General features: G+C 45.3%; 2 protein-coding genes across 3 annotated transcripts in view; one reads left to right on the plus strand and one right to left on the minus strand.

Moving 5' to 3' along the window:
• Positions 1–55: 55 nt before the first annotated feature.
• Positions 56–15,879, minus strand: part of slc5a10 (solute carrier family 5 member 10) — a 15,867-nt gene continuing 43 nt past the window's right edge. Inside the window, exons 1-14 of the mRNA XM_076147894.1 lie at positions 15,856–15,879; positions 15,647–15,751; positions 15,130–15,189; positions 14,702–14,806; positions 14,503–14,608; positions 14,331–14,411; positions 14,041–14,246; positions 12,131–12,266; positions 4,630–4,737; positions 4,345–4,495; positions 3,955–4,123; positions 2,272–2,487; positions 1,345–1,438; positions 56–1,226 (exon numbers count right to left, since the gene is read on the minus strand). The exon at positions 15,856–15,879 is cut by the window's right edge and continues 43 nt beyond it. Of these exons, the coding sequence (XP_076004009.1) occupies positions 1,033–1,226; positions 1,345–1,438; positions 2,272–2,487; positions 3,955–4,123; positions 4,345–4,495; positions 4,630–4,737; positions 12,131–12,266; positions 14,041–14,246; positions 14,331–14,411; positions 14,503–14,608; positions 14,702–14,806; positions 15,130–15,189; positions 15,647–15,751; positions 15,856–15,870 (1,746 nt within the window). The 5' untranslated portion in view covers positions 15,871–15,879 and the 3' untranslated portion in view covers positions 56–1,032. The remainder of the gene's footprint in view (positions 1,227–1,344; positions 1,439–2,271; positions 2,488–3,954; positions 4,124–4,344; positions 4,496–4,629; positions 4,738–12,130; positions 12,267–14,040; positions 14,247–14,330; positions 14,412–14,502; positions 14,609–14,701; positions 14,807–15,129; positions 15,190–15,646; positions 15,752–15,855) is intronic.
• On the plus strand, positions 5,893–13,695 carry fam83gb (family with sequence similarity 83 member Gb). 2 transcript variants are annotated; one of them, XM_076147892.1, is made up of 6 exons: positions 5,893–6,526; positions 6,559–7,291; positions 8,439–8,606; positions 9,577–9,701; positions 10,082–11,423; positions 12,353–13,695. In XM_076147892.1, exons 2-6 carry the CDS (start codon positions 6,800–6,802, stop codon positions 12,716–12,718), a joined length of 2,493 nt encoding a protein of 830 aa, XP_076004007.1. In that variant the 5' UTR covers positions 5,893–6,526; positions 6,559–6,799; the 3' UTR covers positions 12,719–13,695. The 2 variants fall into 2 exon arrangements, with proteins under 2 accessions (XP_076004007.1, XP_076004006.1); XM_076147891.1 differs by having other exon boundaries at positions 5,893–6,512; positions 6,546–7,291.

Below are 15,879 nucleotides of genomic sequence, written 5' to 3' on the forward strand. Positions count from 1 at the left end.
TAGATATGTTTAAGCTTTCAGTCTTGGCAAAACACTTTGAGCTTTAATGCACAGATCTTTAATCTTTATATCACATGAAGAAAAAAACATTCAAGGAAACAAAAGAGGTCTTTGTCAGGTTCTTAACATCCAACTGTCTGCATCTCTCCAATACTGCTTATTGAACTAAAACAACAATTAGTAAACTCTAAATGCAGGTGTCAAGGTGTCATTTTAGGGTCCAAACACTGCAACACTTTTAGATTAGATTCAATAACACATTAAATCACATGGCAGGAAGTTGTAACAGTAGGTTTGGTTCACAAAACATTTTTACTTGAGCAAGTTCAGTTAATCCACTGATTCATCCATTTGATTCCACAATTAAACTGTAGATGAGGTTTATCAAAATGCCTTTATTATTTTGTCTAATACTTATCTAACTAGGTTTAAAAAGGATTTCTAATCAAGACAGACATCAGACACAAACTAAGCAAAAGCTAATTCCTCCATTCCTCCAAACAACAGGATTTGGCGGTGACTCAACACGATTATATGTTTGAAAGAATGCAGAGGATGTTAATCTGTGATCTTTACACCCCCGTGGCTCCATAAAACTACTTTTTTGTTATGCTGAACTGCACTCTGCTGCCTGTTCATTGTGCCATATTCCCAGTCGTGTTGTTTAGGTGAATGAGTTGATGGCTTAAACTTGAAGGAGGGATTAAATATATACATATACTTAAAGTGTATGTGTAAGATTCTGACGTATCACATTTAACAGAACAGCACAGTACTCTTAAGCTGGAAAGCCAAGATCAGATAACTTGTGATTTCAAATGAGAACAATCACAGAAAATGACATTCGCAATATACATTTCCTTGATTGCTTCAGATGAATTATAAAAGCAATTAGTATCTCCATATTCCTATATCTGAACACCTCAGCTGCTGTTTGGCAGGTAGGTGGAGTTTCTAGTTCATACTTGAGACATTGACTGGAAAGAGTTCAGCAGGATTGGGCGAGGCAGGATGTGAAATGTGGTTCTCCACTCAGGCAAAGTATGCGTAGAGAAAAATGTTGATGGCGATCAGCAGGAGGGCATTGACACCGCAGAACCTAGACCAGAACACACTCTCTCTCACACTGGGAACTCTGGTAGATTGAGTCTCCTCTGACTGCTGTGGAGTGGAGATGCAAAACCCTGTGCCCCGACCGCACGTCATCCGCCGCACTGGCTCAGGGCCTGCAGGCACACAAGACACTGAAACAATTACTGTGACACTGAATGTGTGCTGAAATGAGCAAATATCAACTAATAGCCGTTTTTTTTACTTCATGTGGCCTGAATATTTCATTCCTACCTTGGGAGCTACGGTGGCTCACAGAGGACACCTTCTGCAGACGGATTTCTCTGGGTGCATCCTCAGTCAGAGTCCACCAGGTCAGGTTACACACCTCAGAGAGGAGAAAGAGGAAATGTTATAAAACATCAAGGGGATAAATATGAATTTACAGTAGTACAAAGATAAGCTGAATGTGTGACTAGAGTTGGTCTAAATCAGTGTGTAACACAAGAAGGTAAACCCGCTTGTTTTTTGTACCACTGGAATCGCTCCTGAATATCTCACTCTTTAGCTTGCAGGGTACAAAAAGCGTTCTGCATGAATGTGCTGAATGGATGGATGACAATGTGATGTTTACATTATGTGAGGTTATACACTTATGTGGTGATGATCCTGTGTGTGTGTGTGTGAATGTGTGCATTGAAGGCTTGAGCCAGATCTGCTTGTCAAGCAAAACATTATGGCTCATAAAACACTGTAATAATGCCTGAGTACTAAGTACATTATTGAGACAACATTGCCTGCAGACAATGTTGCTCCGCTTACACAAACTATAAATCTAATACATCCTGCTGGTAAACAACAATTGTTCTGATTTAATTACAACTTTGGCTTTGCAGTGAATTAGTGATCCTTTGGATTGAAGATCACATGGCCTTTGACTGGTTTCCATGGAGGCCAGTTGCAACCACAGAAACAATAGGATTTATTATATCTTTTTATTATATTATTTCAATTCCATTCAATGTCAATGTGTGACAAAACGGTGGCACATGACAGAGTACAACTAAAATGTACATGTACTTTGTGTAATAAACACTATACATGGTGGCAATACATTGTATTTACATAAATGTGTCAAACTTAAAATCTGTATAGAATTCTAGGTACATCTACATATAGACATACTTCCATTTACCATACCTGTGCACTGCGAGTACACACCTGTTCATGGGAGGGCGGTGGCGTGAGCAGTGACACTGTGGTCACCACGATAGCAGTGAGGCCACAGAGCAGGATGGCAAAGTGGAGGTAGTGGACCCTCCGCAGCACGTCAGGGGCCGAGTCCGCGATGCCGCATCTGGGAGGGGGGAAGGCAAACTCCAGCACCATCCGACACACACCCACCACCAGCCCGACCATCAGACCCCAGAAGGCACCCTACGCACACAAACACATGCGCAGTGCTAACACGCAGATGAAACACACGTTCCTTACATATTTAATCATATGCTGAACCTTACTGTTGACAATAAAAGTGTCAGCATAATTCTTGGAGTTGTTCTGTGTCACACCAGGGTGTGTCAGACTCATAATGTTCTGACTTTCCCACCGTTGTAATCTGTCATCATTGTGTCACTTTTCACTTTGACATCTAAACCCAAACACGTGCAGCGGCACAAAAACACCTTGTTACCTATTGTGTTCAACCTCCCCCGGCGAAGAATGTGACCTGTGCGGTTAAACTCAAACAGCATGATCCCCCCTCATCCTGCTGGCATATTTCCCTGTCAATCCATCTTACCGCTGCCGTTTCACACCACACAGACACACGCACTTTCTTGTACCTCATCACATATTTATCAGTTTTGTCTCCTCCACTTAACTTAACACTTAACATGTCTATTCATCTTGTCAAGGCTTTGCTGTAAGGAAAAAACACAGTAATTGTATTGTTAATCATTATTTTCACACATTACAGTTCTGGCTCTAGTTCAAAAACACACACACACACACACAGATTATACAATGTGAAAGTGTGCCAACATCTCTCTTGTGAAGTGTGACCTTTGACACCCTGACTCAACACTATTTTGATGGTGAAAGTGATAGGCTTTGTATGCTTTTCTGGACAAATCTCCGGTGACTGTGTCATGATGCATTTTGTAACCGCATGCAAGTTCACAACACACTGTCTAATATGTGGACACAATTTATTTACAGTTGGAATTCTTTCACATAACAGTTTGATTCTGACAAAGTGACTTCATTGTGAATTTGAGCTGAGAGGTTTAACGACATATCTGCAGGCAGCGGACACACCCAGGACTGATTCCTTTAATACAGGGCTGGAATTTCCTTTGCCAGTCGACTGGTCTTTACTTGTAGCGAGAAGGTATTTCAACATACGTATTAGCTGGAGGGTGATGAAGATTTGTGCTGCAGTTTAACTCTTATATGACATATTCTGATGGCTATCTCCTTTATTAACACTCTTTCCTTCCTTTGTATTCTTGCTCTCTTATCTGATAGACTTTATCATTTTAATCCATCGTCTGAGAGCTGCAGCAAGGCCAAGCACTTTCATACACAGGAACTAATAAACAATGTACTTCCATGAGAGGAGTGGAGACATATTTGTAAACTGGGATGGAGAATAATGTGTGTGTGTGTGTGTGTGTGTGCATTCAGCTGAGGTTAATCAAATTGTACCCAAGTGCAAAATGGGACAAACTGAACAAAAGGTGGAGTGAGGAAAACTGCAAAAAATACAGTTGACTATTGTGTCATTTGGTGTGAAGAATGGAATCTAGTATGAGTTACGCATGGGTGTGCTTGCCAAGGTTTAGTAGCTCACCTGAAATATGCATGTGTGTGTGTGTGTGTGTGTGTATGTGTGTGTGTTACCTGCTCATTCGTCCTCTTCCAGAAGACAGCCAGGGTGAAGACAGCAGTAACCGGTGGGGCGAGGTAGCTGGTCACTGACTGGATGTAAACATACAGCTGGCCGCTGTTGACCGACTGCAGGATGGGGATCCACACCACACTCACCACCACCAAGATCACTGTCACAATCCTGGAACACACACGCGCCCACAATAACATCCAACACTGTAGTTAGTAGCTGACTTGTTGTGCCACATATACAGTATGGATATTCAGACATATTATCCTCCGATTTGCAGTATAGGAATATTGTGTCAAATGGCATTATACTACTACATGTAACAGTTCCTTTTCCCAGTTTTTAACATAAATAGGTGTTTTTGAACCTGTGAGGGACTGCGGCTCATGTACCTGCCGACCAGTAGTAACTCTTTCTCTGAGGCGCGGTTGCGGTACTTCTTCCAGATGTCCATGGTGAACAGCGTGGAGCTGCTGTTGAAGATGGAGGTCAGGGATGACATCAGAGCTGCCATCATCACTGCTATCATGAGCCCACGCAGGCCTGACACACACACACACCACAGAGAGAGAGAGAGAGAGAGAGAGAGAGAGAGAGAGAGAGAGGGAGAGAGAGCACTCAGCATAGTAACAGAAGTTCTAAAAATGTAATCTGACCAAAAACAGCAGCATTCTCACCACTAGGCATGAGTTCAATGACCAGTTTGGGAAAAGCGATGTTGGAACATCCCACTTCAGCTCCACACACACGTAGACACTCTTCAGGATCAACGCATCCTACAGAGTCTGAAACATGCAGACACAGTTCATGTAGATAATACATGTATAACTGATTTTACTTTGCTTTAGAGTTCTAAGGAAGCTTTAACTTAAAAAAAATAATCAAAGACAGCAGAAATAGCAAACAAAGATAACTGTACATCTTGAAGGGAAAAAAATTAGAAAGCCACTATATCTTAAATGGGAGATAACGCTAAAATTTAATTTGAATTAATAAAAATGTGGGTTATATATATACTGTACATTGAAGTGAATTATATTTCTGTATCACAGGATATTACTGACTGATACACAGGTCAGGCTAAACTTGGGTTTCAGTGAGATACAAATAAAAACCGATGATATTAACTGTTTTGAGCATTTCACAGAAAGTTCATGTTGATCATTTCATCAGTCTAAACTTGATTAGTTTATTGGAAAAAGATACAAATCAAAGGACAATTGTGATTTTGGTCGCAACAAGAACAACCTTACTTACATACTTAGTACACTTTACTGATAATAAAATACACAAAAAGTACATATATATAAAGTATATATTAATAACTATTCTGTAAAAGATAATTGGACAACAAAAGCACTGAATCGACTTTAATGAAGCTGAATATAGCTTTGAAAATGTTGTATCATTCTATAAAGGTTTCATCTCTTATACTGTATATGCGCATATAGGAGCAAAGTTGATATGGACTTATGGCTCTGTCATTCAGAGGGAGTCACTAATTCATTGATGGGTCAAAGGGGAAAGCAGGAGAGACGTCTCTGTCGGCCCAGGACAACAGCAGAAGAAATATGAACTTAGGACAAAGAATAGTTTCTAACACAAAACCCAGAATGCAGATTTTTCACATGCCTTTTGTCACCCTGACCCCATTTAAACCCTATGAGCCCTGAAGCCACATTACTACTCACTTAGACATTTTTACCCAGACACAATGAACCAGGATGAACCCTTAGCCAACGGCCCATTCTAGCAGTTTATGACCAACACGGCCTCTCTATTGATTCTACGCGAAAAACGCCAAACTTACTGAAAGCGAAGAATAAAGTGAGGGAAAAAAAGTCTATCTACAGTTCAATCATACTGTCTTCCGTATTGTTTCTAAGATGAAAGCCGACACTTTTCCTCTCCATCCAGACAGTAGGGAGGAGTTTACTCCCCCTCTATCCGAACCAATTACCGGACACGCCACCTTTCAGCCCCCGGCACCGGGCTTCCGTTGGTGGATTCCAGGGTGGAGCAAACCGGCAACTCCGCGGTGTCGACTGACTGGACTGCGAAGAACTTTTTGTCTGGCTGAACGCTGAAGGAAAACAGCCTAATTCAAGCTGTAGTCGCGAATGTTGTTGGAAGTGGACGCTGGTTTGTGAAACGTTGCCGGAATTAACGACTTTTGTCCGTGTTAACCGAGCAGTTTGAGGGTTTTTGAAGCGGAACCTTCGCCTCCAGACGAGAAGAAAGGAGGAGAAGCGACTCCTCCGCTTAGTCACGAGTGCTGTTTCGACACTTTGGCTGGGAGTTTTAATGACTTGAGCATTTTGTGAGTTCCGCTCTGGCTTGACTCACACCGCACAGGCAGAGACAGTCACCCCCGCAGACAGCTGCCTGTCTCGCTGCTTATCTGCCCACCAGAGGCCCAGCGGCTCCACTTAGTGAACCGGAGCGAGCGGTGCTACAACAAGCGCCTCACCTCTGTCAGGTGAAAGGCGTGGAGTTAGGCGGGGCTCTTTTGTTCTAACACCTGTAGAGTGTGTGTGTGTTTGTGTTTTTTTGTTCGTGAGTGTGTGCGTGTGTGTGCGCGCGTGTTTGTGAGTGTGTAATTTGAGAACTAGGCTGAACTCCTGATCGGGGAAACTGTTATTGCGCCCTCCTTCCCTCAGATGAGAGCTTTCTCCGGCTGGTGGATCGAGTTCCCTCCTCACGGGCCCGAGTCTGTGACAGGGAAACACTGACAGTACCGACCGGAATGATACACTGCATTCTCTCGGGATTTGACCTTTCGGACCGACGAGTGGAATCTGGATCAGTGTTTTATTAACTTTTGATTGACAGGTGGTCACTGGGGCCATGGCGCGGTCTCAGATCCAGTGTCTGGACGACCACAACGTCAACTGGCGTGTGAGCGAGAGCAAGCCGGAGTTCTTCTACAGTGAGGACCAGCGGCGGGCCCTGGAGGCTCTGCTCGCCCGTGGCCCGGATGGGTTCTTTGACTACATTTGCGAAAATGGCGTCCGCGGATTCCTCTCGGAAAAGGAGCTGGAGCATCTGGCGCACACAGCGGAGGCTTACCGGCCCGGACACGAGCACTTGCAGAAGTTAGAGTCACCGGGGCCGGGGAACCTCACTCCGGCGTCCGGGGAGGAGTTGGGAGACTGCGCGGTGTCCCTGGAGTACTGGCCGGACCGGTCTGAGGGCTCGGTGGCTGAGCTGGATCTGGGCTGGCCTGAGTGTATCTCCTACCGGGGGGTCACACGGGTGACGGTGTACACACAACCTCCGGCAGACGGACAGACACACATCAAAGAGATCGTGCGGAGGAGCATTGCGTCAGCTCAGAGGGTAGGCAGTGAAGATGATGATGATGATGAGGTTTTGAATGAAGTTCCAAATGTCAGGCTTGGAGACCTCCATGGGCTCAGCACCACAATCAGCACAACACAACATAACAGGGCAGCTTGTTACGTCATTCAGTTCAATTCAGTACCAACCCAACACAATCTACAGCTTTCAAATGTCCCAGAGATCCAGTGATTGAAAGGGCAGCAGTCATTTCACATGGGTACACCAGATCCAGGGTCATTGTGCTGGATTGTATGATGCTGGCACTGCACCTGTTACTTAAGCCACTGGCTATAGTTCACTTTCACAGGGTGATTGTTTCGTTTAGAGGTCTGATGTTTTCTTTGTCCACAGCACAGACAGCTATGTTGTTAACATGGAGGCTAACCCATACCTCCCAAATTCATCTCACATGAGCTCTCCTGCGAATAGAATCTAATAACGGCGTGTCAGCGAACTTGTGTCTGTCTCATGGTCTTCATAACGTTCTTTGGCTTTTCACATTACAGACGTTTTTTCCCCCCACTTTGCTGTTTCTATCTCCTCCTCCTCCTCCTCCTCCCTTTTATCTTTTGTGCCTGCAGTAATTTCTATGTGTCATCAATTGCTTCTTAACAAAACATGTCTGATTCTGACACACCTGTGGAGAATATGCAATGATGTCAGCGAGCACGTTTACATGCCAATAAGCTGTATGTAATCTATTTGCTGGATGCTTGAACATGACTCAGCTCCAGTCAGAATCTCTCAGTACCTGCTGGTGTTATTTGTCTAACTCACTTACTATCCCTCAGGGGAGATCTGTTCCCCCTGCAGCCTAGTAGGTGAGGAGTGAACAAACAGTCCTGTGTAAAGAGTGTGATGCTGTCTCAAGTAGTGATGTCCTGACCCCCACAGAACACACACTCACACACACACACTGACATTTTCTCACCCCGCTGCAAAACACTTTTCCAGCAGTCGGTTCATAGCTCGACTGAACCGTCTGCCTTGGTTCGGCACGGCTCAGTCACTGACTGTTATGCACTTCTCTTAAGAGGCCAACTTCCTTCCAGAATTTCAATTGGCACGATGCTATTGTTGATGCCATCCGTTTGACAGGATCCACCCATTCTGTTTCCCCCCCCTCCTCTGTGTCTGTGTGCAGGTGATAGCAGTGGTAATGGATGCGTTTACGGATGTGGATATCTTTCGAGATCTACTGGACGCATCGTACAAACGCAGGATTCCCGTGTATATAATCATTGACATGGGCGCAGTCCCCAGCTTCCTGTCCATGTGTGACAGAGCTGATATGCACCGTGGACATCTAAAGGTACACACGCACGCACACACACACACACACACACACACACACACACACACACACACACACACACACATGCATACATACACAAAAACCTCCATAGATACACCTAGATGATGTTTTGTGGCAGTTGGCCGTTTATAAGCGTAACATAGCTTTCTCAAACACACTTTTTAAACCCCCTTTCAGAACTTAAGACATGTTTTACAGTAATAAATGTAATACTACACAAAGGGTTACATGATTAAAGTAGGTCATGACAGGTTTGTGTCTGCTGGCATTGATAATATTCATGCTCCAGCTGGTTTGTAGCCAAGGGCAAAATTCATCTGTTGTTGTAATTCTTTCCTTGTGACTGGGACTAGTTCAGTCTAGTCACTTACAGTAAACACTTAGTGCTGAGTGGTGGCTTGTTAAAAATAATTCGGTCTGGAGGCCAGAAGGAAAACAGACACGTTCCTCACTATGCTGCTAGCAAGTAAACACACCAGGCACAAGGTTTGATTCCTGCACTTAGTTTGCTCTTTCATTTTCTCGCTCTTCCTGCATCCCAACTTTAATTGGCAGATCTCGCGTAAGTTTCAACTGCTCTCTCTATCTCCACTCAGTCACACTGTCACTTTGACTTGTTGTGCCCACCGTGGTTAATGTCTCCTGTGAGATTTGGCACAAAACATTTACTAACGAGGTAACGCTCTGCCTGCAACCACACCCATATCACAGGGCCGTAGGCAAACACTGCAGGGTGTGTCATACGAGTATGCACATATGTACGGCCTGCGCTCCAACCTGTAGAGTCGGCAAACATCAGGTCGGGATGGCCTTAAGAGAGAAGTGTTGTTCTTGAGCAACAAGGCAGCTCATTCTTTTCTCTCTCCCTCTTCATTTGTCTCAATTATCTCACTCCTCAACTGGTAATCCCTTAAAGGCACCGTTATGCACCCTCTAATCTGAAAGTCTTCTCTGTGTGTCTCTGCAGAATCTGCGTGTACGCTGCTGTGGAGGGGTGGAGTTCTACACCCGGACAGCTCAGAGGGTCCGTGGTGCTCTGAGTCAGAAGTTCCTCCTGATAGATGGAGACAGAGCCATCTCTGGTTCATACAGGTACATAAACACATTTGTCTTCTCTGGATTGTTTTAGCATTTTTTGGATTATTATAACCTCCCAGGTATCAACTTAGCCTTTGTGAATGTTCTATTTCTGTTAACAGTGTGTCAGTGAGGAGTTCATTTAAATAGCTATTCATATATACAGTATTTGACACAAGTACTGTAGAGTTCTGTCGACTTCTCATTGAGTCACACATGCTCAAAAAGGTAGAAAACCTCATTTTAAAGTAAAATCCAGGTGAAACCTGGGAAATCCTGGGAGAAACTGGAACAATGATGTGGTTCGGTGTAGATGGAGTTTGAGTGACATTCAGTGTAGTAGGCTCATTGGTGAAGCACTTGAGTGTTTATGTTTGCATGTGTTCTTATTGCAGCTTCACCTGGTCGTCCTCGCGTCTGGACCGAAACCTCATCACCGTAATAACTGGACAGGCAATGGAGACCTTTGACCTTCAGTTCCAAGACCTTTACTTAAACTCTAGAAGTGTCTCTCTCAACAAGGTTCAGATGGCTGATGAACCAATCCCAGACCCTCTGCCTCATGTAGCTCCAGTCCCAGTGTCCGCTGCTATTGCTAGGAAGCTTATCAATCCTAAATACGCCCTGGTTACCACGGGAACCCACGCAAGTCTGAACTCCTCTGACCAGAATTCTAGCAACAAGAACTCCCAGACTCCGACTGGTCTCAAAATTAAGAAAGGGCCCCTCAAGGGGGTGGCAGAAGCCCCTGCCCTACACCCTGGACTAGCCCACCTGGAGAAAGCATACCTGATCCCATACCTGCCCACCTGGCCAGAGCCAGACCCACCCAGCGACGTGATCGGCTTCATCAACATCAGAGACGACAAGCGGGCCAATCAGGTTCACTTACAGAGGTCAGAGAGGTTTGAGGTCAGCCAGGCTATACGCTTCAGCTCTCCACTGATAATGCCACCCGACAAGGATGAACTCACTTTACTTCAGAAGGCAAAGGCTGCAGGTACAGCTCAACCCTCTGCTGGGGATACAAGTATAGATTCTTCTACTACTGTGACTCCATTCAGTGCACAGGTGATGAAGCAGGCACCAACGGGTCCAAAGCTGGATAACACTGATGCATCAGATTCCACGCCCACACCGTCAGCCATCATACCAGCCAACCCACAACTCCCCGACCAGGCTAGACAGACTCCACAGATGCCCACTGTAGCCCCTCCCATTCCCAAACCCCGCACGCTGCAGTTGGTCATTGACTCCGCCCCCAAGCAGCATGTCGGCCAACCAGAGATCACTCTGGTTAAAATCGACCAAATTGAGGCCCTAAGTCCCTTCCCCACACAAGTAAGAACCCGACAGGAGAGGCTGAGCCTTGAGCGCAGAAAAAAAGAAAAGGAGGAAGACTCTGGTAGCAACGGCAATGGCAGCCAAGACAGCACCAAGGTCATTTGTGACAAAGCAACCAATGACAACCCTTCCAGTGTTTCCACAGCATCAGAGGAGGAATTCTTTGAATGTTCCCAACCAGAGCCAGATGATCTCTCTCTGCCAAACGGGGTCAGGGCTGGGTCAGGTCGCGGCAATCGCCAAGGAGACGGTGTGAACCTCATGGCACGCCTCTCCCAGAGCATGCTGGATCTACGGGAACCGAGCCAGTCAGACGACAGCACTGCCCTTATTCGCCAATCCCAGAATCTCCGCCGACAGGGATTCCCCTCGCCGCACAGGCACATAGGACAGGTGAGGATCCGACACTAATCATTTCTGTCCTTCGTTCTACTCTGCAGTGATAACATAAAAAATCTGATATTGACACAGTGCTCAGCTTAAAGCCTTCAGATCCCTTTCTGCTCTGATAAGATAAGAATGAGTAGTCTCTGAGAACAAGTGCAGACATTCCCAGGATTAGTGTTTGGCACGAACGAGGCAGCACAGCTTCATGACGTGTATTTCTCTCTCTCTGGTTTTGTAAACACAAGTCTTGGTTACACTAAGGTTTCTAATGGTTACATAACACAGCGTGGCTTTATATGTGTGAAGAAATGACACCTACATCCAAAGCTGCATCATTATATGTGACCAGATGCACTATAAATGGAAGTATTGGTTCAAAGATTAGTCAGATGGAGGAAATGGATTACTGATCTAAGCAGGCTCTGTATTTAGAGGATTTGGAACAATGTCAGTGCATCCACCATCCTCCATTCTACTGTAATTTCGGTAGTCCTTTGATAATGTCGTTACTTGGAAATGTGACAGGGTGACACCCACACATACAAAACAATTCCACAATACAATTCCACTCCAGCATGGGTGTGTTTACCTGTGGTGCCAAGGCAAGACAGGACCTGTATACACTCAAATTGTCATAACCTTTTCCAAAAGAAAGATGTGTGTGTGTGTGTGTGTGTGTGTTTGTGTGCACTTGCACCTGTGTACGCACGCACCTGGATAGAGAGCTCGGCTTATCATGCCAGGGAGGATGATGAAGATGAAGGGCAGCATCTTCAGATACGAAGCGAATATTGATGCACCTTTCACGTGGCTGAGGTTCTTTGCAGACAGGGACCGTTGCACAATCACCTGCATACACAGAAAGACATAGCAGTAGCATGTACACATGATCCACATCGTCCGTCACACCGCTCTCCGCTTCCCCCCTTGTCTAGTTGTTCGACATGTCGAGATCGCCGAATCGCGAAGGGCAACAGAGAGGACCTAAAGTAGTCATCGCCAAACCAGGAAGCTTTCACCGCCCCGCCCGAGCATCTGGGCCTGTGATCGGAGGATACCGCTACTGGCAGAACCAATCAATGCAGCTCGATCCTGGCCAGGCGCAGGCACAGACGCGTTCCGGCCGCTCGCCGCGTCGCAGCAGCCCGGGCTACAGGAAGAGCGAGCAGGCCAATCCACAACCGCCGGCAGCCAATCCCTCCGGGTTATTGGGATTATCCTTCTCCAAACTGAATAACTTCAGACACTTGAAGGCGCGAGCAGGAATGACGCAGAAGAAATTGTCTCAAACAAACAGCTAACTCCAGGTTAATAGGTTGTTCGTACCACATGGCTGCCGTGAGCTTTGACTCTTCAGTGTGGAATCTTTTCTATTTCTGGTATTCTAGCCACTTCCTTCTTTAAACCCCTGAGGCACAACATTGCAAGAACTAATTGCTTGTTGTTAGAAAGGGTGTCAGGTGGATATGAAATGTGTTCTTCCTAATTATCTGTACTGTTTATCCTTGTTACTGGGCTAAGACACTGAATTGTTATAACTGTGTGGATCAGATTTAGAGGCAGGGACTGATATCTGAGAGTAAATCACACAACACACACTATGTGTTTATGTAGACATACAGTACATGAACATTTTAGATGGGATTCCTCCAACTTGCTTATCAAATGTTTGGTGGTATTTGTTGTGAAACTCTGCTACAGCTCAGCTATTTTACAGCTGGTAACATAATGTAGCTTCAGCTTGTCTGTGCCACATAGAATAAGCAGTAATGGGCTCATCTGCCAACTCAGGTGCAGTAGTGTTGCGAATAATAAACTATGATCATGTTCATTCCTAATTACATCAGTGTTTTTTTCCCCGAGTTCTCCTCTGTAATGTTGATGCACAAAGATGATACCTGTAACAAGCCAATGATGGACGATACTTTCATTACTGCAGATATGCGTGACGAACTGTGCAGCCACAGAGGATAGACGGACACATTTGTCTCAAATATGTTGTGGGACCAAATGTGAATGTTGTAAATAAAGAGACTGTTCCTTCCTAAGATGAGGTTCTGTTGTTGCTTCACCTGTGCAGGTTGATTGGAGAGTTCCGCAGCATGCATTAGCGCTGATGCAACACGGTTATCAACGTTTTGGGAAAGTGTAAATTTTTATTCTCTCTGACAGAGAGACGTGATATGTATGTCTACATGTGCATGGACACAGTGAGTTGTATGTCTACCATTGACTGCAGAGAAATATCATTTATTAAACATTTTTGTTTCATTTGAAACCTGCAGTTTGGTTTTATTATCATTGCAGGAGAATCTCTATTTGGACAACATTCACATCAACACCACAGCTAACAACTCCAGAGAGAGAGAGTAGAGTCAAGGCCAACTAGGGCTCTAATGAGTCCTTAATACTTTTGAATCCCACACACCTTGGTGTGTTTCCTGAAACAACTAAAGAGGTGGTTACCTTTGGGGATTGGAGTTAGGATGAATGGACTAGCTCATTTGGGAGAGACCTTGGAAGTCTCACTTAGCGCATTTGGGAAGTTTTGGGATCTAGCCACCACAAGAAAACTGATCATCTACTGTATACTATTTGTGTGTGTGTGTGTGTGTGTGTGTACCTGGTCGGTGCACCAGTACCAGGTGGCCAGTATGGTGAGCCCTAGGGTCATGCCAGGCCAGGGCAGGTCGCCAGTGACGGCGTCTCTAAACAGATGCATGGCGTCTTCACGTGGCAAGTGGCAGGTGCTGTTGGGAATGATCTTACTGGGCACCGCCATACTGTACACCCGCTCCAGGTTGTTGTAGCCACCAATCTTGTTAAAGGCTGCAGACGGGGTACGCAAAGCTCACAACATAACAACATAACAGAAACGCGTGGACAACTCCAGAAATAGCTGTGTGTACATACCAGTTATTGTCAGGATGATTGCTCCCACGATCATAATGAATGTCTGCAGAGTGTCGGTGTAGATGACAGCAGCAAGGCCGCCTGAAAGAGATGAGCATGTGTTGAGGTAAATAAGCTCATAACATCCCTGCGGTAAATATAGAAAATAGATTGAAGAAAAATGCTTGTGTACCTGCAATAGTGTAGAGAGCTGTGACTACCAGCATGAGGACAGTGGACAGGTAGAGGTTCCATCCCAGGCACACCTGAACAAAGAGGGCTCCAGAGTACAGGTCCGTCTGATGGCAGAGGGACAAGGAAATAGTAGGAAACAGCAACAAATGTGTGTGCAGTTGTGTGTTGATGGTGGTGGTAGGTGTGGGTTGTCATACTGAAATCTTTGTAAAGATAGACAGCAGCAGCGAGAGGACAGCCAGGTATGTTCGGATCCTCTCTCCCCCAAAACGACGGCCCAGGTACTCTGGCATTGTGACGATCTGAAAACACACACGTCACAACACTCCATTACACAACAAACGGAAGATTGCCGAGCTCTGAATGGTTTTATTAGTTTATGAGTTCTTTCAGTCAGCGGAATACTACGTGTGTAGACGTTTACCTCCAATAAACCTTAAATCACATTTAGGCTTCCTGCATGACGACATATTCATACTACTTGTTGTTGGGAGACAGTTGGGGAATTTCCTATGCGGGGGAACGCTTGTACAGGGAATGTACCTGGCAACTAAGTCTACCTGCTGGACCAGCCTTAACAAGTCGACATACACTCGTGTGTGAGAGCGTGTGGGTGGAAATTTACCCCGGAGGAAATGTAGACGGGCACAAATACCCAAGCCAGAGCCAGCAACACAAAGGTGGCCTGAGAGAAAGAGAGGAAGCGAACAGAGAGAGAGTGAGAGCTTTGATGAGGAATCTCACTGCTCATGCTCACGTAACATCTTTATGTGTGTATGTGCAGGGTTACATGACTGAAAATTACATACTTTATACTGTAATTGAACCACTGTGCACCCTGCTGGTGCCCCCTGCTGCTGGCTGTGTGTCACAGCTGATGAGCTGAGTTCAATCCCTGCTCTTCTACATGCTCATGTTCAAAGACATCAGATGATCACTGTAGTTGTGTGTTACTATCTACAAGCACAATGTGTGTTTTGCACAGCATGACGGAAATCAGATGTAACAGGAGTAGCAGGCTGGTATTCATTCATACTTCATTCCTCTTTATTCAGTGTTCGGTTACTGTCAATAGAAGTGATAGCACATTGTCTCATTGCAGAGGAAGAGGTGTTGTAGTTGTGTGTTGTGTGTTTACTCACGTTCCATTCAAAGCCTGCAACTGCGATGCCACCAGCAGCTCCGCTCCCAGCCAGACCGATGAACAGACCTGAGCCCTCTGAACTGGCAAACAGAGACGCTCCAATCTATATACACACACACACACACATACACACACACACATACAGAGGAAAAATCTCTCCACACTGTAGATATTATATATTTGACCATATGTTTCACACACACTCACCGGCCACCAGGCCATGTCCCGTCC

This window comes from Genypterus blacodes, unplaced genomic scaffold, assembly GCF_046128005.1.
Source record: "Genypterus blacodes isolate CSIRO-AG114 ecotype Tasmania unplaced genomic scaffold, CSIRO-AGI_Gbla_v1 ptg000039l_1, whole genome shotgun sequence".
Taxonomy (NCBI): domain Eukaryota; kingdom Metazoa; phylum Chordata; class Actinopteri; order Ophidiiformes; family Ophidiidae; genus Genypterus; species Genypterus blacodes.

What these genes read in the sequence shown, in the direction of transcription:
- fam83gb (XM_076147892.1), top strand. Translation starts at nt 6,800, where the DNA reads ATGGCGCGGTCTCAGATCCAGTGTCTGGACGACCACAACGTCAACTGG. An exon ending in GCATTGCGTCAGCTCAGAGG is followed by an intron (nt 7,292 to 8,438) that starts GTAGGCAGTGAA and finishes GTCTGTGTGCAG; the next exon opens with GTGATAGCAGTGGTAATGGA. An exon ending in TGCACCGTGGACATCTAAAG is followed by an intron (nt 8,607 to 9,576) that starts GTACACACGCAC and finishes GTGTCTCTGCAG; the next exon opens with AATCTGCGTGTACGCTGCTG.